At 41.0% G+C, this 24,546-nt stretch overlaps 2 protein-coding genes across 6 annotated transcripts in view; one reads left to right on the forward strand and one right to left on the reverse strand.

Moving 5' to 3' along the window:
- LOC142210842 (BAR/IMD domain-containing adapter protein 2-like) overlaps window positions 1-13,060 on the forward strand; it is a 120,113-nt gene extending 107,053 nt beyond the window's left edge. The window contains exons 12-15 of the mRNA XM_075280299.1: window positions 5,486-5,557; window positions 6,518-6,689; window positions 7,044-7,084; window positions 11,694-13,060. Of these exons, the coding sequence (XP_075136400.1) occupies window positions 5,486-5,557; window positions 6,518-6,689; window positions 7,044-7,084; window positions 11,694-11,766 (358 nt within the window). The 3' untranslated portion in view covers window positions 11,767-13,060. The remainder of the gene's footprint in view (window positions 1-5,485; window positions 5,558-6,517; window positions 6,690-7,043; window positions 7,085-11,693) is intronic.
- A 7,400-nt stretch (window positions 13,061-20,460) lies between these two features.
- Window positions 20,461-24,546, reverse strand: part of LMTK3 (lemur tyrosine kinase 3) — an 88,652-nt gene continuing 84,566 nt past the window's right edge. For 4 of the 5 annotated variants that reach the window (XM_075280276.1, XM_075280278.1, XM_075280277.1 and 1 more), the window contains exons 15-16: window positions 23,371-23,616; window positions 20,461-23,184 (exon numbers count right to left, since the gene is read on the reverse strand). In XM_075280276.1, coding sequence (XP_075136377.1) covers window positions 23,168-23,184; window positions 23,371-23,616 — 263 coding nt within the window. In that variant the 3' untranslated portion in view covers window positions 20,461-23,167. The remainder of the gene's footprint in view (window positions 23,185-23,370; window positions 23,617-24,546) is intronic. The other variant, XM_075280279.1, reaches the window with a different exon arrangement.

Here is a 24,546-nt window from a genome sequence, read left to right on the forward strand (position 1 = left end):
GTTCCGCGCTTTGCACAAAGGTCCACTTGACCACCGACGCGTGGACAAGTGCATGCGGACAGGGACGCTACATTTCACTGACGGCACACTGGGTGAATGTAGTTGAGGCTGGGACTGCTTCCCAAACTGGCCCGGTGTACCTCGTCTCCCCGCCTAACATTCCTGGCAGGGACACGAGAAGAACACCCCCCTCCTCCTCCTCCTCTACCGCTTCCTCCTCCGCCACCGCCTCCTCCTCCGCCACCGCCTCCTCCTCCGCTGTTAGATTGACCCCAGCTACGAGTTGGAAACGTTGCAGCACTGGCGTTGGTAGATGTCAGCAGGCTGTGCTGAAGCTGATCAGCTTGGGGGACAGACAGCACACTGCCTCCGAGGTGAGGGATGCCCTCCTCGATGAGACGGCAATATGGTTTGAGCCGCTGCACCTGGGCCCAGGCATGGTCGTTTGTGATAACGGCCGGAACCTGGTAGCAGCTCTGGAGCTTGCCGGACTCCAACATGTTCCATGCCTGGCCCACGTCTTCAACCTAGTGGTGCAACGTTTCCTAAAGAGCTACCCCAATGTTCCAGAGCTACTGGTGAAAGTGCGGCGCATGTGCGCCCACTTTCGCAAGTCGACAGTAGCCGCTGCTAGCTTAAAATCTCTCCAGCAACGCCTGCATGTGCCACAACACCGGCTTTTGTGCGACGTCCCCACACGCTGGAACTCAACGTTTCAGATGTTGAATAGAGTGGTTGAGCAGCAGAGACCTTTGATGGAATACCAGCTACAAAACCCTAGGGTGCCACAAAGTCAGCTGCCTCAGTTTCACATCCATGAGTGGCCATGGATGAGAGACCTTTGTGACATCCTACGGGTCTTTGAGGAGTCCACAAGGAGGGTGAGCTCTGAGGATGCGATGGTGAGCCTTACAATCCCGCTCTTGTGTGTTCTGAGAGAATCCCTGATTGACATCAGGGATAACTCAGATCACACAGAGGAGTTAGGGATAGCATCCGATCCGTCACAGCTGGAGAGTAGGTCCACACATCTGTCCGCTTCACTGCGTTTAATGGAGGAGGAGGAGGAGGAGGAGGAAGAAGAGTTGTCCGATGATGTGATGGTGATACAGGAGGCTTCCGGGCAACTTCGAATCGTCCCATTGTTGCAGCGCGGATGGGTAGACATGGGGGATGAGGAGGAAATGGAGATTGAACTTTCCGGTGGGGCCAGAGGAGTCATGCCAACTAACACTGTGGCAGACATGGCTGAGTTCATGTTGGGGTGCTTTACAACCGACAAGCGTATTGTCAAAATCATGGAGGACAACCAGTACTGGATCTTTGCTATCCTTGACCCCCGGTATAAAAACAACATCTCGTCTTTTATTCCGGTAGAGGGGAGGGCCAATCGCATCAATGCTTGCCACAGGCAATTGGTGCAGAATATGATGGAGATGTTTCCAGCATGTGACGTTGGCGGCAGGGAGGGCAGTTCCTCCAGTAGGCAACCAAGTTCTCACCGGTCCACACAAACGAGGGGCACACTGTCTAAGGTCTGGGACACCTTGATGGCACCCCCTCGCCAAAGTGCCGCCACGGAGGGTCCTAGTGTCACCAGGCGTGAGAAGTATAGGCGCATGTTGCGGGAATACCTTTCCGACCACAGCCCTGTCCTCTCCGACCCCTCTGCGCCCTACACGTATTGGGTGTCGAAGTTGGACCTGTGGCTTGAACTTGCCCTATATGCCTTGGAGGTGCTGTCCTGTCCTGCCGCCAGCGTCCTATCTGAGAGGGTGTTCAGTGCAGCCGGTGGCATCATCACTGACAAGCGCACCCGTCTGTCAGCTGAGAGTGCCGACCGGCTCACTTTGATAAAAATGAACCACCACTGGGTAGAGCCGTCATTTTTGTGCCCACCTGTGTAAAGCACCCCAACATGAAACTCCATGTCTGTACTCAACCTCTCCAATTCCTCCGCATCCTCATACTCATCCACCATAAGCGTTGCACAATTCTGCTAATACTAGGCTCCCTCCACCCTGATTTCCCCCAACTCTGCTGGTTAGAGGCTCCCTCCACCCTGATTTCCACCAACTCTGCTGGTTAGAGGCTCCCTCCACCATGAATTTGCCCAAACTGGGCTGTTTAGAGGCTCCCTCCACCATGAATTGGTCCAAACTGGGGTTTTTAGAGGCTCCCTCCACCATGAATTGGTCCAAACTGGGCTGTTTAGCGGCTCCCTCCACCATTAATTGGTCCAAACTGGGCTGGTTAGAGGCTCCCTCCACCATGAATTTGCCCAAACTGGGCTGGTTAGAGGCTCCCTCCACCATGAATTGGTCCAAACTGGGTTTTTTAGAGGCTCCCTCCACCATGAATTGGTCCAAACTGGGTTTTTTAGAGGCTCCCTCCACCATGAATTGGTCCAAACTGGGGTTTTTAGAGGCTCCCTCCACCATGAATTGGTCCAAACTGGGCTGTTTAGCGGCTCCCTCCACCATTAATTGGTCCAAACTGGGCTGGTTAGAGGCTCCCTCCACCATGAATGTGCCCAAACTGGGCTGTTTAGAGGCTCCCTCCACCATGAATTTGCCCAAACTGGGCTGGTTAGAGGCTCCCTCCACCATGAATTGGTCCAAACTGGGGTTTTTAGAGGCTCCCTCCACCATGAATTGGTCCAAACTTGGCTGTTTAGAGGCTCCCTCCACCATTAATTGGTCCAAACTGGGCTGGTTAGAGGCTCCCTCCACCATGAATTTGCCCAAACTGGGCTGGTTAGAGGCTCCCTCCACCATGAATTGGTCCAAACTGGGGTTTTTAGAGGCTCCCTCCACCATGAATTGGTCCAAACTTGGCTGTTTAGAGGCTCCCTCCACCATTAATTGGTCCAAACTGGGCTGGTTAGAGGCTCCCTCCACCATGAATTTGCCCAAACTGGGCTGGTTAGAGGCTCCCTCCACCATGAATTGGTCCAAACTGGGTTTTTTAGAGGCTCCCTCCACCATGAATTGGTCCAAACTGGGGTTTTTAGAGGCTCCCTCCACCATGAATTGGTCCAAACTGGGCTGTTTAGCGGCTCCCTCCACCATTAATTGGTCCAAACTGGGCTGGTTAGAGGCTCCCTCCACCATGAATGTGCCCAAACTGGGCTGTTTAGAGGCTCCCTCCACCATGAATTTGCCCAAACTGGGCTGGTTAGAGGCTCCCTCCACCATGAATTGGTCCAAACTGGGGTTTTTAGAGGCTCCCTCCACCATGAATTGGTCCAAACTTGGCTGTTTAGAGGCTCCCTCCACCATGAATTGGTCCAAACTGGGCTGGTTAGAGGCTCCCTCCACCATGAATTTGCCCAAACTGGGCTGGTTAGAGGCTCCCTCCACCATGAATTGGTCCAAACTGGGGTTTTTAGAGGCTCCCTCCACCATGAATTGGTCCAAACTTGGCTGTTTAGAGGCTCCCTCCACCATTAATTGGTCCAAACTGGGCTGGTTAGAGGCTCCCTCCACCATGAATTGGTCCAAACTGGGTTTTTTAGAGGCTCCCTCCACCATGAATTGGTCCAAACTGGGTTTTTTAGAGGCTCCCTCCACCATGAATTGGTCCAAACTGGGGTTTTTAGAGGCTCCCTCCACCATGAATTGGTCCAAACTGGGCTGTTTAGCGGCTCCCTCCACCATTAATTGGTCCAAACTGGGCTGGTTAGAGGCTCCCTCCACCATGAATGTGCCCAAACTGGGCTGTTTAGAGGCTCCCTCCACCATGAATTTGCCCAAACTGGGCTGGTTAGAGGCTCCCTCCACCATGAATTGGTCCAAACTGGGGTTTTTAGAGGCTCCCTCCACCATGAATTGGTCCAAACTTGGCTGTTTAGAGGCTCCCTCCACCATTAATTGGTCCAAACTGGGCTGGTTAGAGGCTCCCTCCACCATGAATTTGACCAAACTGGGCTGGTTAGAGGCTCCCTCCACCATGAATTGGTCCAAACTGGGGTTTTTAGAGGCTCCCTCCAGCATGAATTGGTCCAAACTTGGCTGTTTAGAGGCTCCCTCCACCATTAATTGGTCCAAACTGGGCTGGTTAGAGGCTCCCTCCACCATGAATTGGTCCAAACTGGGTTTTTTAGAGGCTCCCTCCACCATGAATTTGCCCAAACTGGGCTGTTTAGAGGCTCCCTCCACCATGAATTGGTCCAAACTGGGCTGGTTAGAGGCTCCCTCCACCATGAATTTCCCAAAACTTGGCTGTTTAGAGGCTCCCTCCACCATTAATTGGTCCAAACTGGGCTGGTTAGAGGCTCCCTCCACCATGAATTGGCCCAAACTGGGCTGTTTAGAGGCTCCCTCCACCATGAATTGGTCCAAACTGGGGTTTTTAGAGGCTCCCTCCACCATGAATTGGTCCAAACTGGGCTGTTTAGAGGCTCCCTCCACCATGAATTTGCCCAAACTGGGCTGGTTAGAGGCTCCCTCCACCATTAATTGGTCCAAACTGGGCTGGTTAGAGGCTCCCTCCACCATGAATTTGCCCAAACTGGGCTGTTTAGAGGCTCCCTCCACCATGAATTTGCCCAAACTGGGCTGGTTAGAGGCTCCCTCCACCATGAATTGGTCCAAACTGGGTTTTTTAGAGGCTCCCTCCACCATGAATTTGCCCAAACTGGGCTGGTTAGAGGCTCCCTCCACCATGAATTGGTCCAAACTGGGTTTTTTAGAGGCTCCCTCCACCATGAATTTGCCCACACTGGGCTGGTTAGAGGCTCCCTCCACCATGAATTGGTCCAAACTGGGGTTTTTAGAGGCTCCCTCCACCATGAATTTGCCCAAACTGGGGTGTTTAGAGGCTCCCTCCACCATGAATTTGCCCAAACTCTGCTGGTTAGAGGCTCAATCCACCCTGATTTTCAAAACAAATGTTGGTGCCAACCTCAACTTACTACAAGGGCCAAATTCACTGCTGGTGACAAGCTCTCCTCACTGCAAGTGCCAAATACACATGTTTCAAGGTGTTTTCCTACTGTCAGAGAGGTGGTATTGAGTGTGTAAAGTGTGTAGTTGTTAGGCTGTGATGTTGGGGTAATAGAGGGTCTTTGGTGTGTTAGATGCCCCCAGACATGCTTCCCCTGCTGTCCCAGTGTCATTCCAGAGGTGTTGGCATCATTTCCTGGGGTGTCATAGTGGACTTGGTGACCCTCCAGACACGGATTTGGGTTTCCCCCTTAACGAGTATCTGTTCCCCATAGACTATAATGGGGTTCGAAACCCATTCGAACACATGAACATTGAGCGGCTGTTCGAATCGAATTTCGAACCTCGAACATTTTAGTGTTCGCTCATCTCTAGTACAGAGTACTCTGCTTTCTGTGGCCATACCCCATCTGACAAAGCCTTTACTAAGCACTCTGCTGTACAGACTTATGTGGGGTAATAAGTGAATGCTCTGTGCCCAACAAATCTATTATGTATGCTAAACATAGGCTGACATGTTGTTTTTTTTTTCTCAATAGGAAAGGATGGTTTCCATTTTCTTACACTCGCCCTCTTCCTCCAGCAGATAATACAGATAAAGTAGGCTCAAAGTAAGACTTATTTCTTTTACTTTCGTTTATTCAAATACCATTTTGGTGTTTACCTGTGCAGTTTAAGTAGCTCCTCATACTGCGCTTGTTCTTAGCCAAAATTCTCAATGGTGTTGAGCTACAACAGGTAAAATCCTGTCATAGACAGACCTGATCAAAAATCCGGTGTTGGAGAAAAATTACCCCAAGAAAAGAGGCAGGGACATAGCGCTTTTTCAAGTGTATGTGTCAAGGAAAAAAGGGCTATGTTCCAAAACGCATTGTGCTTGTTCTACTGCAATAAAGAACATCTCATTGGACCAGCGCTGTCTGCCTCTTTTCTTGGGGTAATTTTTCTCCAACACCGGATGATTTAATGACTACGGATGTGTGAATGACTTCACTACGTCCTTCTAGCGCCTAGCTGCTTCCTTGGTCCTATATGCATCCATTGGATGTTTAAAGGTGATTTGTGTAGTTGTGTGCTCTCCACAACTCTCTAAGGTGAGCATAAACCTCTTTATTTACCTATACCTATCTAAGGTATAATATCACTGCATTAGCGCTCAGCACTGTCTCTTTTTGTTTTTCACAGTATAGACAAACTTAAGGTCACATTTGTGACAGCAGTGGTCACCTGCTTTTTATTGACTACTACTATGTTTTATGACAGCTACAGTAATTCTTCCCAACACCAAAAAATATCTATCCTTATACATGTGTCACACATGCTTTTTCTTTAGGGGCAACACGCTGGCTCAGTGGTTAGCACTGCAGCCTTGCAATGCTGGAGTCCTGGGTTTGAATCCCGCCAGGAGCAACATCTGCAAGGAGTTTGTATGTTCTCCCTGTGTTTGCGTAGATTTCCTCCTATTCTACAAAGACATACTTATAGTTAAAAAAAATGTACATTGTGATCCTTATACGGGGCTCACAATCTACATTAAAAAAAAAAACATGATTTTTCTTTCTTTCTTGCAGTTTTCCACTTAGTAAATTAAACAGTAGCAGCACTGGAAATTTGGATAAAGTTGGTGTTTCCATCTCTGATTCTGAAAATATCCGGCTAGAAGCTGTCAGATATACACCCTCACCTCGCACAAGTACTTTCCGACAACGACCATACAGCATGATCAGTCCTGACCTGGTGCAAGTAAGTATGGAACCAAAAATCTAATGCCTATCAGGAGTCTGTTATCATGAAACAAATCTAATTCCATATATTGTATTGTTTCTGGGCATATGAGGAAATATGCCCCAGTATTTACTTTACACATGAGATGAGGTGACAGGTCCTCTTTAAGGAGGTAGGACTATAATAAATAATCAGAACTACATTACAATGTAATGCCAATGTGTGAATCTATGTCTGAATAGTGGGGGCCTATTCTAAATAATGCCATCAATATAACTATTCTAATCAATGATGCAATTACCTTGACATCATGTAAGAACATTCCCTTATATTTTACCATACAATCTATTGATATTAATCTTTGTTTTTCAGTTAGCAAATGAATTTGGAAGCTCAGCATCTTCTCCTTCCAGGTAATAAGTGATAAGAAGAATTAACTCTTTCGGTACAGATAAAACAGAGGTACCAATAAAACAGAGTGTTGCCCAAAAATGCAGCTAGAATTGTCTAGTGCTTACTCGGTAATGAAAGCAAATACAGGCATGGCCATATATGGCACCCCTACACATTTTCCAGAAAATTAAATATTTCTCCCTGAAACGTTCTGTTATACACATGTTTATTTCCATTGTGTGTATTGGAATAACACCAAAAAAAACACAATGAAAAAAAGCCAAAAATGATATAATTTCACACAAAACTCCAAAAATAGGCTGGAGAAAATTACTACCATTTGGAAAAAAATAACTGAAATCAATTGCTTCCTACAACCATCAAAAAGCTCCTTATACCTCTCAACTGTAATCTTGGACCACTCTTTTGAAAACTGCTCCAAGTCTCTCATGTTTGAAGGGTGTCTTCTGCCAACACCAATTGTAAGATCTGTACACAGATGTTCAATGGGATTTAGATCCTGGCTCATTGCTTTAGAACTCTCCAAATATTTCCAGCCATTTTTGGACGCTTTTTAAATATGTTTGGAATCATTGTCCTTCTGGAAGGACATGACCTAGGACACAAACCCAGCTTTCTGACACTGCAATTGCACTGGATTGCAACCTACATTGCAATCCAAAATCTTTTGGTAATCTTCAGATTTCATAATGCCTTGCACAGAGTCAAAGCACCCAATGCCAGAGGCAGAAAAACAGATCTAAAACATCTTTGAACCTCCACCATATTTGACTGTTGGCACTGTGTTCTTTTCTTTGTAGGCCTCATTCAGTTCTCTTCTCCTCTTTTTGTTCTTAGTGTAGCACACACACACAAACTGCAAAGATTGACTCAACTTCTCTCATTATTATCTGGTTTCAGGTGTGATTTTTATATTGCCCGCACCTGTTACTTGCCACAGGTGAGTTTGAATGAGTATCACATGATTCAAAGTTATTTACCCACAATTTTGAAAAGGTGCCAACAATTTTTTATATCCCATTTTTGGATTTTTGTGTGAAATTATGTCCAATTTGCCTTTTTTCTCAGTTTTTTTGTGTTGTTCCAACACACACAAAGGTAATAAACTTGTATATAACAAAACATGTGTAATTGCAATAATTTTCTGGCAGAAATACCTACATTTTCTAGAAAAATTTCATCAGTGCCAACACTTACGGCTATGACTGTACTTGAAAAATGTTCTTGATGCCTGTTTGAACACTTGTTAAAAGAAATAAAATGTTTATTGCTGATAAATTAAAAAAGAGCTTTCTAGGCCAATTTCAGTGCCCTGTGCAGAACCTATTACAGGCTTCCCTATAGTATCACAGACTCAGGAATATGGGTCCTTAAATATACCAATAGTGAACCATGTTATCCTCTCAACAGTCACCTGGCTGTTTTGGTTCTTTGCCTAAGTGGAACTAGCTAAAGGAGATCCCTGGGCAATCATTTTTGAGCTGCTTATACCATATAGCCAGCTTTAAAGGGGTATTCCCATCTTAAGGATCCTATGTACCCTGCTAGCTTATGTAAAATGAAGAGTTTTCCTAATTACATTGCTTTAGCAATGCTGCTTTGTTTGCCTGTTATGTGAAATTATTCCCCCTATTACATCTTTATCTTGTTAAAAAATAAACAAGCTAGGAGATATAAAATATATAACGTATAAAATCACTATCTTTATTAATACCATTTAAAAGATAAACTGCATGATTTTAATAAGTGTGCATCGCTCCATACATATAGGGGATAATGAGGGAAAATGAGGAAAATGAGAGCAAAATGAGGGAAATATCTATAGTGTAATCTGGTTGCTCATTACCATTAGCTCTCTTGACCCCCCCCCCCCCAATAGTAGCTAATTCTTAAGTAATGCTGGCGCCAAAGGAATAAGATGAGATAATAAGATAAGATAATCCTTTAATAGTCCCACAGTGGGGAAATTTCAGTATGTTACAGCTGCATAGTAATACAGATACATGATAGTACACAGTAAATATTACAGAAGTAGTAGACACACATATGCTGAGAAAGATATACTAGGAGTCCATAGCAGCTAAGGAACAGAGAAGAAAGAAGGAGGACATTCATAGTCATTTAGTTCTCTGTACGGAGTGATCTTCGCTTGGTCTGATGTAGATTATACAGCCTGATCGCGGTTGGAAGGAAGGACTTGCGATAGCGCTCCTTCTCACACTTGGGGTGAAGCAGATGGTCACTTACAGTGCTGCCAAGTGCCATCAAGGTCTCATACATGGGGTGGGATTTGTTCTCCCGCATGGAGGTCACCATAGACAGTATCCTTCTGTCACCCACCACCTGTACTGGGTCCGAGGGGCTCCCCAGGACAGAGCTGGCCCTCCTGATCAGCCTGTCAAGTCTATTTCTGCCCCTGGTTGATATACTGCTCCCCCAGCAGGCTACACCGAAAAAGATGGCTGAGGCAACCACAGAGTTGAAAAAGGCCCTAAGAAGTGTCCCCTGGACTCCGAAGGCCCTCAGCCTCCTGAGCAGGTAGAGTCTGCTGTGGCCCTTTCTGTGCAGCGCCTCCAGGTGATCAGCCCAGTCTAGTTTATTATTGAGGAGCACACCCAGATACTTATAGGCCCTGACTATCTCAATGCATGTCCCCTGGAGCACCCTGTTTACATTGCATTCCGAGTATGCAATGTAAACAGAGCCCTGGTGATACTGATCAGGTGTTCTGTAATCCCTAAAGCAACTTCCTATAAAACACAGCGACTAGCTGTGAGGACCATTAAAAAAGCATCTAACGCGTTTCAAAGGCTGGCACTGTCACCAGCGACCTCATCAGAGGCGCTACTACAAACAAGAGTGGTCTGACCACTAATAAATGGTTAAATATTTGAGCACACTGGTGCAGTCCCTCCCGCTCCCCCTTAAAGGAAGTCTACCATATCCCCTAAGCATTTTCAACTGTTACTACTTAATTACAGAACACATTATAGTGATAAATTTAGAGAAAAATCTTTGAGGTCTTTGTTGCACTTTTTTGAGGTAGTTGTTGCGCTGGGGGCATGCCTTCAGCCTTGGAAGCAGTACTCTTTCTGCTTGATTAGTTTGGGTGATGTGGAGGATAAACTCCCACTGCATGTGGTGGTGCATTCAGAAAATGGATAGGTCTGAGTGGCAAGAGCAGTGCTCGAGGGAACTGAAGACCTGCCTACAGTGCAACAATTGCCTAATTTGCATAGGACTTCAAAGTTGTTTTTCTCCATATTTACAACGGTGACATACATAACAAATGTATTATTTTTATCCTTGTAATGTGCATTGTAACATTGTGGTGGCAGTTGAATATGTTTGAGGAGGTGGTAGACTCTCTTTAATGAACTTAAAGAGGTTGTCTTGTATAAACTGTTAATAATCCCCTAAACTAAGTTTCCTCCCTCCACCCAACTTCTAATTTACCTCAATATAAAAAAAGTTTAATTACCCATATCCCTGGAGCGGACACATTCTGATAATACAGTGACGTTCTGTTTCACTGCTTCTGAGACGGTACATCCCAATGCCTCTTCCCTCTCCTCTGTAATACTTACCAAGCCTTCCTGTGTCCGCGAAATGGCTCCTCCTCCTCTTCTTGTCTTCTAGCAGTGGGCGGAATAGCTTAGCTAGGAAGATGGTGAGAGTGGGGGGGGGGGGGCAAGTAATGGGTGGGATCACTAGGCTAAAGAGACACATAGCAGGGTGGGAGGGGCTAGTAATGTGCGGGATCGATAGACTTAGTGAGATACTGAGTGTGGGAGGGGCTAGGCTTAGCGAGACAGAGGGTTTAGTAAGGGAGTGAGAGAGGAGGGGAGCTGAGTGAGAGGGAGTTAGCACAGCAGCTGCAGAAAGTCTGCACAGCAGGAAGCTACAGTATGTAAACACACACAGAGGATTCAGCAGCAACCAGAGACACCCAGAAATCACTCCAATAACTGCTAAAGGTATATGGGTGTGTATATATTAACCCATCACTAGCACTAACAGACCTTTATAAAAAAAAGATTTTCTGCCCGGAAAACCCCTTTAAGATGAATCTCCTTCTGATGACTACTGTCTCCCATCCCTACTGCCTTTTCCAATATCTAGGGTATGACTGACTGCCAGAGTATTGGGGGATTTTCCAGTGGACCCAGGCTCTGACTCCATTTTGGGCTTCAAAAGTCCACAGAAGACAAACCTATGTACAGCTGACGTTTGGAGCCAGTTACTTGCCATTGGACTTATTTTTGCATACCCATTTGAATATGTTTACTGTTTACAACAGGCATAAATGAAGAGTGGGTCCTCAGAATCATTCGCTATGGTAGAAGAGCCCAGCAGTGCTGATATCTAATAATAGGTGCTTACAGAGTTTATAGAGTCAATTGGAATTATTTATTATTTCGTCTCCTTTAGCCCATTATTAGTTAATACTCTTCATCCCCCAAGTAGTGTGTTGATTTTATTAACTCTTTGAAGCCTGAGGGATATTTGATCATTCTATATCAACGGTGGTTCAATAACACAAAAATGTCACCATTTCACTTTGGAACCTATATTGAAAATTGCCATTTTTTTTTGTATTTTTTCAAGGACCAACCCCTTTGCTCACATTAAATTGAAGAGAACAATAACTAACGATCGTTCAGCTCCTGTCATTCAGTGACCTTGTGAGGTCCTTCAAGAAGATGCTGCTTCAAGAACAGTCTATTGAAGACTTCTATTTCTCTGTGATTCTTCCTGTAAAAACTGAGCTACTTGGTCTTCTGAAACCAGCAAAACTATAATTAACTCTGGAAATATTCTGTTTACAGTAGTCATGAAACGTCCCTGCAATGTGTATGTTGACTTTATTGTTGGATGCATGGCAGCACATTTCTGTGAAAGTGTTTATGACCTCAGCAGTATTATACAAAAGGTGACCTTCACTGACCATATGTACAGAGAGCAAATTAGCCATGAACATTCTTAAGATAACCTTATGATAAAATAAAGCATTGTGGCTTGGAAATGGATAATATATCAGAAATCCTTAAAATAGATTGATATGTACATCAAGATGGCATTCGAAGGCACGGCTGCATTACAGTGCTCAACAGCATATAGGTATGAAAAGAATGCAAATTACAGTACATTAGGGTAAAGATGGAAGGAAAGCGCTGGCTTTGCTCTTTTGCCTTCAACTACATTAAGGGCTCTCATACTACGGTGTATCTGTGAAAGATGACATTTTCAATTATAAATACATATGTAATGTAATATATAGCTGTTTAAATTGCGATTAGCTTGAGATTTCTGCAACACCATATTTTTTTTTCAAAATGGCTGCGTATGTGCCAAACTTAAGATATTCAGAGAAGGAAGTGAAGTTGAAGACCTACTGGCAATGGAAAGTAAAAGAAAGTTGAAGAAAGTAAAGTCATTGAATGAAGGTTAAGCCGAAAGTGCACTGGAGGTGAAATAGTTAACAAGGCGGATTCACAAGCTCATATGGAAATAGGTGTCATGTGGAATCTGTCATTTGTTAGGCATAAATTTGAGAGTTGTACCCAGGTGTCATCTGAAAACCCATTAAACACCATATAATAAAGGCAGAAAAGAATATTGGGGAAAACGAGCTTCAGTACCTTCTGGAGTCAGCATTGACAACGTATGGTCTAACAATAGCTGTCAGTTATCCCTCTCAAGTCTCCTCACATACACTGACTACCAATAAGTATTTGGACACCCATGCAAATGAACGTATCTGCAGTCGTGATGTATGTCACGCCTTCTGCCATTAAATAGGAAACAGCATTGGCATTAGTTCATTGGCATTATTTGCATGCAAGTTACCACGAAGTGCAGAGTTGTCTGATTTTGAGAAAGGGGTAATTGTGGGGTACCACAGAAATGGTCGATCTTTAAGGGACACAGCAAGCAAACTGAATTAACAAAAATCGAGAGTGGCCTATGTGATTATGAAGTGGAAGGTGAACGGTGATTGTCAGAATGTTCCCCTAGTCAGCAGACACCCGAAACTGGGAGATAGACACCGATGAGTGCTGGCCAGAGAAACCGCACCCAACCAATGGCTCACATACACCAGGAGTTTCAACAGGCATTCTGGTATATTGTGTCGATCAATCCCATCCATAAGAAAGCATCTGCTGTATTCTACCAACTATTGAATATGAATAAATGTTATTTTTCTATTCTACCACAGGTGTCCAAATACTTATTGGTAGAAAGTGTACTTGCTTGCCTCAGCCATGTATACATCTATATCCTTTAAGGGGAGAAAGACCCTGCTAGGATCATACATGTTGCAATCCAGTAGGCCAAACATCTACAGATTAGATGCTAACCCAATGCTGCCAAAATTGTCAGGTTCAGCTGATATTAGTCTAAAGATCCAAGTGGAGATTGAAGATATTCAGAGTCACACTAAAACAACTATATACACATTGGGTCTAATATGTTAATATCAAAATACAAAACAATATATCAGGCCTATGGCTGATAATGACTATTTAGAATGATCAATTATTCTGCCCTGGGATATTAAACAAATTGAAATGCTTTTGAAGGTATTAGGAAAGTGTAAGATGGTAAATGTTATGTGTTCATGGTTTCTCTATATGATAGGACAGTTAATACATCCTTGATAAGAGAAAGGAAAAGAAAGACATTTTGTATGTATTATTATTAGTAAGGAACGATCAAAGAAGCCAATATCAGGTGGATATTTTAAGGGGTTGTCTGGTTTAGAAAAGTGATTTTCAAATATTATATTAAGAAATTCTAAAATTGGTTCACCCTCCTTTATTGGTTACAGAGAGTATCTCTGGAGGATCCAGCACATCCATACATTTCACATTTGGAACTATGCAATTCCTTATTTCTCCTGTGGGTGTGCTGTGGGGAAATTGAATAGTTGCTGTCCTGTGAGCAGCTTATTGTTGGGGGAGCCATCTAGCAAGGGATTATATAAAGAAGACCACAATTCCTTTTAAGCATCAAAGTCTGACAAAACATCTTATTCCTTGTAATAAGAAAAGAAGACTAATGTTTTCTCTTGTGCAGTATATGCACAAAAACAGATAGGCTTCACCCGTTTCAACCACCTATTTCACCAAAAATATTTTAAAAAACATAATTTTTAAATTAAATAGGACTTAATATGGATACTCCAATGTTTATAGGAAATTACTCTTTCTGTAAGGTATTTTTTTTATACAAATAACATACTTGTCTGTAATAACATACTTGTCTGTACGTACTGAATCCCTGACCTCAATGGAATACACTTGTGATTCAAAAGAGACTCCATTGTGGTTTGTGCTATATGTTTCTTTTATTTCCTCTAGCTAAAATAATTTATGAAAAAAAACTATTGTCCTTTCTGGGTCAAAGAGCAGAACAATGCATTGAAATTTATGGCCTATGAAATGTATTAGAGGCTATGTTTATTCGTAGATGGTATGGGAAGACTAAATGATATAATTAGGATATATAATGAACGATGTATAAATTATACAGTTTGTGAATCACAAGCAATGGTATTTTCCTGGCGGGATCGCTTGTAGGTTGTGGATTATTTCTGTTAACTTTATTTTTATCCAGGGTAGATTTTATGCTTATTTCTAAATGTAGTATGCGGCACAATGTCAATAAATGGTCTATTCCTTTAATGAGAACACAACAGCCATGGCTCATGCAGGTTTTCTTAAAGATAATAAATAATTTATAAAGGGTGACCTTGCGGTGACTCATCAATGACTTTGTTTCTTCATAAGAACATGTAATAAATTTACAGTGCCTGTCAGCTTCTTGTAACATATAGTGTAACATTGTAACATATATTGTACTATGTTGAAAACATTCACTAACTGAGAAAATAGATATTATATTAATACGGGCAACTGTGTTTTGTGTGTTATAATGGCTTTTGAGATATTATTAATTGTGCGGAGTATTGTTATTATAACTAGATTAATGTGTAAATCAGTTCTATCTACACAACACACATAAAGACGCAACGTTAGCAATTGGCACAATTAGCAGAGACACATGAGTATATGTAAAGTCAGCAAGGCTTGATGTTTTGTAAAAATTTCACTTCTCTTTATTTCATTTACTGACAATCAATGAGTATCCTTATACCCATGTGCACGTTACCCATCCAGAAACTTGAATTAGAGGTCTGAAAGAGCAGAATGCAACTGTGGGCGATTGACAATCTTGAGAGGAGCATGCTGCTCACTGAATAAGCACTTAGTTGGTTAGATATGGAGGTTGGAGAGCTGGAGGGACATCAGGAGGACCAGGTACAGGCTCCAAAAAGAAACTCATAGATGTTTAATGAATAAAATCAGGTCTATCAGCATAGAAAATATAGTTTGCAATTGGATTAAAACCTTGTTAAAGGATCGTATTTAACACGTCCTAGGGGAGTAAAGCTGGGAGAGTCACTGGTGGAGATGGAAATAGGTGTACTTGTAGGTCATAGGTTAAATTACAGCATGCAATGTCAATTGGCTGTTTCTAACGCCAGCAGGATGCTGTCAACTATTGAAAGGAGTATGGACTCAAAGGACAGGGATGTACTATTACCACTTGGTGCAGTTCCATCTAGAATATGCAGTTCAGGTCTGTGCACCAGTTCATAAAAGGTTGTCTTATATTTGGAAAAGGATCAGTGGAGGGCCATAAAACTGATAAGGGGCATGGAGGACCTCAGATATGAGGAAAGATTAAAGGAGTTAAATTTGTTTACTCTGGATAAGAGGCGTTTAAGGAGAGATATGATAAATCTGTATAAATATATAAATGACCCATGCAATAGATATGGAAAAGATGTGACAAAACTTCTTCACTGTTGATCTGTAGAATAACCTACCCCAGGAACTGGTCACAGCTGGCAGCTTCAAAAAAGACCATCAGGAACAGGGCTAGGTAAGTTAATAGGAGCCATTAACAGACCTCTACTCCTTATCAAAAAAACTGTGGGGGTACAGTAGGACCCCCTAAAGGCACAGGGCCCACTGGGACATTCACTGGTACCCTGGTGAACCCTTCTGAGACATTCATTTAAAAAGGAGAGATGTTCACGTAAAGCAAATGAAAAAAGCACACGACAGTCAGTATAAGATCTTATTTTAATGTTATTTTTTCCTTTTTGGCAAACATTATTTTGGCGAATAAACACCATTTGAATGAAAAAATTTTATTTTCAATTTGCACTTAAGAACAGCAAATGTTTCTATTTACAGACAAAATTGTCAAAATACATCACATTTTAACCATGTAAAAATAATGTGAGTTTCTGAGAGATAATACTGCAGTCTTTATGGTTTCTTACATATATATATTTTTATACTCTTTTCACTCATTTTATACATGATAGAAGTGTCAGCATTCCCTTAGCTACTAAAGCTCTCCTATTCCAGATGTTGTTGAACCTAATATAAAAAGAAAACAGCGAAAAAGTCATTCTGGATTTCTGTCTTCGGTCCAAACCTCATTCTAATAAATGAGAAATTTTGATAGCACATCTATAAGACACATCTATGATCAGTCTGTTGCACTGTACTATGAAAAAGTTTTAGATAGGTGTTAAAAAATTACTTCAAAGTAAGAATGTTTTCTTAATGGCGTAAAGTGTTAATGGTTTATTTTTGCCAATCAACAAAGTTAAGTGAAGAAGGGAACAAATGAGAAATCTAAATCAAATCAATACTTGGGGTGACCCTTTGGAGTAGGATGTATGTGCTATGCTCGCAACATTATCCGGTCTGTCTGGGATTACATGAATAGACAGAAGGATTTGAGTAATCCTACATCTAAGGAAGACTTTGTGGTTAGTTCTGCCAGATGTTTGGAACAACCTTTACACTGAGTTCCCTCCAAAGCTGTGTGCAAGTGTTCCTAGAAGAAATAATGTTCTGTAGGCAAAACATTGATTTAGATTTATCTTAAATAAACTATTAACATATTAACTACTAACACAGTATTTTTGTAGCATTTTTCCACACCTGTCTAAAATCTTTGCACAGTATTGTAAATCAACTCAAATTCATATGCCATTAACTTATGATCATTACACTGAAGGTGATTTGAAGTCACTGAAGATACATAGTAGACTCTACAGTGGTGCACATTTAATAAGCACACAAGAGTGGACATTTCTGAATATACTGTCGTAAAGAGAAAAGTGCTAGAACCCATATAGAAATAATCTAGGGGGCTACCACACTTTTTGGTATATCAATTGTAAATGTCCCAGAGTTGATTTGACACAACTGTCCTTCATTGCTTATGACATTATAGGACCAGACATTATACATGTGTAACATAGCATGACCTAATTTAGAATAGAGCATATAAACATTGCTAGCTTCAGTGCTGGCTTGTACAATTTATACACTTGTTGGTTGGAGAAGCCATTTACAATGTTTCAAAAAATTTTCTGAGCTGATGGTAATGCATATTTTTAATAAATAAAGAAAATTACCCATCACGCTCTGTTCACACTAAAAATTTCAATGGGATTTTAAAAGAAGCTTTCCAGAGGCGTCAATTAGTTGCTATCATACAGTCTCTGTTCTATTAGAAAACTTTATATTTGTTGGGTAGAATAGCACAGTCAACTATACTATTCTAAACAAAAACAATCACCGTATGTAATATTCCATTATTTTATCACTAAAGTCAATGAACGAATGGATCAAAATAAAAAGCTTCTGCTATCAACCATTACACTATGCATTTCCACCCACTAGAAATCGATCCATCATAAATGGAAGTCAAACTTCAGTATGAAGAGAACCTTAGTCCTTGAGTTGTTCTCATCTGTCAAGTTCTATGGTCTCCATAATAACACTGGTTCTAAATTTTAAAGATGTTGTTTCTTATCTTCCCTAGAATTTTAAAGAGCACTTTTCACTACCTCCACCAATTCCAGTTCAGGGTATCTGTTAATATGGGCCAGCTGATTCCAGCTCAGTTGAATTTTATTCTCTAGCCCCCACCATTCCTGAGCAATCGGAGCTGATAATTTTGCTGCCTAATATGCTACTCAGACTCCGTTCTGTCAGGTGGTCAGTAGAGATGAGCGAGTACTATACGTAACGGCAGTTCTGTATAGTACGCTCCCATAGGAATGAATGGGAGCGGCCGGCACGCGGGGGGTTAAGCGTCAGGACGCTGGCCCCGGCTGTGTGCCGGCTGCGTCCATTCATTCCTATGGGAGCGTGCTATTCGGAACTGCCGTTTCGAATAGTACTCGCTCATCTCTAGTGGTCAGTGTCAGGCAGGAGCAGTAAAGAGGATGTGATTCAGAGCTGCAATAAGTCATGTCAAAACTCAGAATCACACACCTAACCTGCTCCTGCCTGACACCACCCACTTGACAGTACAGAGTGTAGTTATCATATCAGGCACCAAAGCTAATAGCACTGATTTCCTGGGAATGAATGGTGGGGGCCAGCAAAAAAAAAAAAAAAATCTAACTGCTAGAATCATTGGAGCAGTACCTATGAAATAATTCCACAAGATAGACTTGGCGGAGGTGATGAAAGGTCCTCTTTAAGTGGTTAGTTTGCCAAAGAAATGTAGACCATAATAGAGCTAAGAAGGTGGTTGCAGGGTCCATGTTGGTTATCAAATAACTTCCTCAGATTAGGAAATAAATTAAAGAAATTTTGTGCAGTTTGACAGATGAGGACAACTAAAGGTCCATTGCGAATTTTTTATATATCTATGGGAAAGTGCTTAAAAAGAAGATCCTTATCATCATACAAAACTCAACATCTTTGTATACTGTCACCAAACAACATTGTGAACATTGAACAGACATCTGGTTCAGCTTGACTTTTACCACTATTCTGTTTTAAAGAAGCAGTACTAGATATTTGCATGATAAGTTCATATAAAAAGCTTGGGCTTAGCAGATAGTTCTTATAATGTTCTTGTCTGTAAACTATAATTATACATATACATGCATATATAATATACACACATATATACAGTGTATATACATAGTATACAAACTATTTTAGTGTCTAAAACCACATATGTAAAATTACTATATACTAAGATATTTTATCTTTGAGAGCTGATTAACTATATTGAAAAGGTAAGTTAACAATCTCATAGAGGTGTAACCTAAAGCTGCTAGGCCACAATACAAAATCTGTAATGGGACCTCTACCTACCAGGAGCCTTTTAGAAAGTGTGTATATTTTATGCAACCTGCAACTTTTGAACCCTCTATAGCTACACCCCTGCCATAATGCCAAGTTTGATAGAACATGCACAGAACTATTCAGTTATATGAGTAATACTATTTTGCCAAATTGGGGTTTAATTCCAAATTTGGTTCCATATTAGTTCCTTTGGCTGGGCATCTAGTTTAGTTATGCCATTTTCTATGCAATTATTTTTTGTTATACTTTCCCTTCCATTTGGATCCACATTCTGCTTTAGAGTCCAAAATCAGTCAAAAAATGCATCAATAACTGCACGTGTGGTCTACAATGTCTACAAGTAAGCCATTGATAGTTGATACATGCTGTATGTTGTAGTGTGATATCTAGTTAGCTTGAACAAACACATGGTAAAAGACCTAACAGGGAGATTTGCCTCTTAAGTAATAACTAACTCATTAATGACTGGTATCTTGGATAAGTTACAATGGCCAATGTTTTGATCAGCTTCATCAATATGTTAGAACATTTTTTCCAACTTTTCCTTCTAAACTGCATCTAATAAACTAGTGATATATATATAAATATTGTAGATATGTTCTTATTAAACATCACCTTTAGGTGCTGTCCAAATGCTTTAATTCTTTCCTATCAGGTTTGACAGTCAAAATCAAAGTGGCATTTCATCGGAAAGAGTGGCTCATTGTACATGGTATAGTATAATGGTGTGAACATTATTTAGGGTTATTAAAGTGATTATAAAGTGCCCTTATAAACAAAATTAAAGTGTTTACTTGTAAACTAGACGATTGCCCAATTTTTGAGTCATAGGCATTCAGTAGAATATAGGGGCATAATTTGAGGGTTCAGTTGTGCCTGGTCCCCAGAGCTACCTGGTAAAGATTTTGTACTGGGTCTAGTAGCTTTATGTTATGCTTGTAATGGGATATATTGATATCTTACAAAGATATTTTGCAAATCCTCCTGGGGCACAATGGGCGAATGAGAAAGTACCCCACTATTCTTAGGTTTGTTTAAAATTAGGAACTACAGTAGCACTATGTCAATGAGATCACACATGTCTTAATGCAGCAGATCACTCATGTCTTAATGCATCCATCTTACAGAATTGTAACAATTTGAATTGTCTTTGTAAATAGTCGGTCATATAGAAAATACTAGTGATGAGTTCTTCATTGTTTGCATCTGCCCTGTCTAGTACTGCTTCTTTATTAAGGAGAGGAAATATACTGCTTACTACCAATTACCTTTCTTTAGCTCACAGTTATTATTTAACAAATAAAAAAATATGGATGATCATAAAAAAAAATAAAAAGTAACATACAAATACACATTTATGAAGCCTGGGTTCTTACAACGCATTTTAAAAGCTGTACAAATGATGTGGTAGTCGGAGTGATGAGATGCCAAGTAAATGCTGTGCCACTCAATGGACCAAGAGAGAACTTGGTATGAGCTGGAGACATCTATGGTTCATTCATTGGAATCTTATAACAAACCAAGATTTCAACATAGTTTTTAGCTTTCTTCAAAGAGTAATTCCAGCATGAAGAAGGTGAAATAAGAAAATTTCCCAATATCAGAAAATCTTCTTAAAATGAAGCAAAATTCTTCCTAATGTCTTTATAGTAGAGAAGTTCATTGTTTTTTTGTTTGCTGTTGCAGCAAGAGTCATATAGCAGGGGAACAGCCAGTTATTGTTTTCCATATTGGTGTCAATTCAGCTTGGTCATGTATTAAAAACATTTTCTAACCAGTTATTGAAAGCAGCCATTTGTATCCCAGGGGTCAACACCACAGTCATTAATATTACCCATCTCCATGTGACATCTAATTCATTTCACGGTAAGACTGCAAAATTAGGCCTTTTATGCATCTTGTACTGTATAGTCTCACTACCATCAGTGCAAAGAATAAGAAAAATAAAATCAGTGTTGCAGTAAGTTATTTCATTGAACCATTTGCATGTATAATAGTTCTTTATATACCAAAACTCAGTTATGTCATTGCTTCAACCAATAAGGCTCCCTATTGGGTTTAGTTTGGCACTATGGAGAAACCAGATTATCACCAGCAGCAAGTTTACAATTCGGAACTCCTTTGCAGGTAGCAAAAAAAAAACTGCTTGGACAATAATGCTGAGCATCTATGAGGAATAAAACAATATAGACAGAGTGAGGATTCACTAAACAACTAACCAAACTTTACAAAGAGCTGAAGAGACCTTACAGCAAACTTTAAATTAAGGCCCGTATTCTAGTGCCCTTATAAACAGGCCTGGCACTACTTTTACCCTCCTCCCGCTACACACACTCCCCATCCTAGGCAGGAGAGAAGGGCCAGCATCCTTTCCATACTTTCTAATGCTTCAGAGTATGTGGAGAGGGAGTATTCTACCCATGGGGACGGGGCAAAAAAAAAAAACTTTGGCTCATCCCTCTCCAGTAAGACACATGGTACACTTTAAAACACAAGTTTGATAAAGTTTTGTGGTTAACCTTAAAATTAATTACGATGACTCAGGATGTATAAATGTAAAAGTAAACTTCATTAGCCAACATCTATTGAAATATATTGATATGTCACTGCTTTTCATCAGGGACACCAAAATCTATCTACTTTAGAAATTATTATTATTAATATTATTTTTATAAAATACATGTTAAATTCTTAATTTCACAGTCGCTAGCCTTTGATAATATGGGTAGTATAGATACTCTTAGCTTAACACAGAGCTTAAAAAGAACTCCTGGCATTTCCTTTCTCATCTCACCTGCACTATAAAAATGTCTCTCTATAAATAGTCCTTGTACATACACATCTTTCGAACCGTCTTCCCCCACTGCATCTGTTTGCGAAAAATGCGTCATTCACCAGTGCTGAGTGTTATAACATCTCAGCTAAACACCTATGTTATGTTTCTATCTAAAGTATTATACCAGCCCTGCCCCAATCCGGCAGAAAATGTCTGAAGGCGTCAGTTCTCCACTTCTATATTATTAGAAGACTGCAAGGTGTCATTAAAATACAAAAAGAACATCATATAAAATCATAAACGTATTACCGTAACCCTCGCATTATGAGCATAACCTAGCATGAAGGGTTGGCTACATTGTTTGGCACTCTGAGAAAAAGGCAGATATCCAAACAAAAGATTCCAAAAACGTTGCAACTTCAGAGCACTTGTACAGTATCATGCCCTGGTGGGACAAACATATATAGCAACATATCGGAGAAAGCCAGAAGAAAATAAATGTATCACAAGTATCTACTTGATCTGCATTGTAATGGAAAGTCAATATGACTATGTATGAAAGAAGTTCTCTAGGCTTTAAAATGAATCTTAGCTTGTGAAGCTAAGAATTAAAAATAATATGCTTAAAAAAGCAATGAAAAAAAAAAAGAATTGTAAACTGAGGCTGGAAACACTGCAGTCCGATTCACTTAGGCCCACAAGACACTGACGTACAGATCGAAGACCAAAGCTGGAACTGGACATCAAATAAAATAGAGTTAGTTTGGCACATTATTTTTTAAATATGAAGGAATCATCTTGTACAATTGACATAAGAGCTGGCTTTCCAAAATATCTGATGAAGAATTCTTGGGGGTGGCTGATTATGAAGAGCGTATATAAGATGGTCAACGTTATCTTTTGCGCCATAAATTGCAATCCACCATGCTTGTCTTTGCATGGATCTTGATAATCCAGAGAGAATCTACAGTATTTGTTCAGACATAGTGTAGAGCTGGCAAAGCAGGAAAAGAATCATAGAAAGTCCATAGTCCATAGAAAAGTAGTATGAGGCTTCATTGACTCCTGGTTGATGGCCAGATCTCTTAGCAGGAGACACTTCTTCAGTTTTCAATAGCACCTGGAATAAAAGACAATAGTCATGTATCTTATATTAATAGAATTAATTATATCAAACATGTTATTATTATTATTATTATTATTATTGTCAGAGACCATTTAGTTTGAGTTAGACAATATGTCTTAACAGGTTTGGATTACAGTCTCTGATGTACTTTTAGATAAATGAGTCGATAATAATACTAACCTGCTGGTGGAACTACATCTGAATCACATAAAGGAACATGTGGTTCTACAGCAGGCGAGACAGTGAATCGGGTGAACCTCAGCGAGTCCATCAGGTTTCCTTCCACTCGCTTTCCTTGAAGTGCTGGAGGTACTGATGTAGTAGGACTTATTGGTGACTTGAGAGCTGCACCTTCAGCTGCCATGGGAAGGAATGTGGAGTTTTGGGTCATCAAGGGAAAGTCATCATCCCATTCAAAACTCCCACCTATTAAACATGGAAGATACATTATGGCACATTATAGCAATGCTTTGGTATCTAATGTACTTTATTGGGTGACCAGCTCATTTATAGATATCAGCTACTCCTGGCTTTACTTAGAAGACAGCAAGTTGGACCTTTCAATAGCATTTCTGTAGGAGCAGTTTATTAAACGGGCTGTGCCATGAACATTACTCATCCCCTATCTAAAGACACTCCATTCACTACAAATGGTGCTGCCAAGACTGCAATCTCTGGCAGTATCATCAGCTCCATAGTAGAAAATGGAACAATGGTCCAGCAGCACTGGTACACAATTCAAAAAAAGACGCATGGAGGACTTTTGGTTCCGCACATCACTGCGCATACCAGCACCAAGCAATCTTACATATGTCTCCTATCCTGTGGCGTTCAGCCTAACACTTTCTTAGCCAACCACTTTTCCTTCAAATGCCAAGTTTAGCCAAGCATGCATGTATTCTGAATAGGCAGAGAGGAGCAAACCATCCATCTCCCCCTAAAAATTCTTTACTGCCACCTATTGGAGATGGTATTTCTATAAATCAATGTCCGACCCTTTAACTGTTCTAACAGCAGAACTTAGAATGTATGCAAAACCAGAGTATACTCCATAAGTAAAAGCCCACCTGCTGGCCACTGTTTTGGAGCAATTGCGCATCATTAGTACAGATCAGGTTGCATAGTTTTGTCACTGAAGATGTAACTAGATGAGATTTACATCCTCATTTTTCCAAGGGGTGCTAGCCTTTTGGCAACTATTCAATAAGAAACATTACCTACCTCAGCCTCAAGACAAATAGATAAGATAGATATAAAGGCCTCTCACCTAGTCAACCAGCTATGCAATGACATGAGGCAGGAAACCCGAAACAGCTGCCTTCAGAAGGGTGGTGTACATATTTTGCAAAACCTGTT

This window comes from Leptodactylus fuscus, chromosome 6 (assembly GCF_031893055.1).
Source record: "Leptodactylus fuscus isolate aLepFus1 chromosome 6, aLepFus1.hap2, whole genome shotgun sequence".
Taxonomy (NCBI): Eukaryota; Metazoa; Chordata; class Amphibia; order Anura; family Leptodactylidae; genus Leptodactylus; species Leptodactylus fuscus.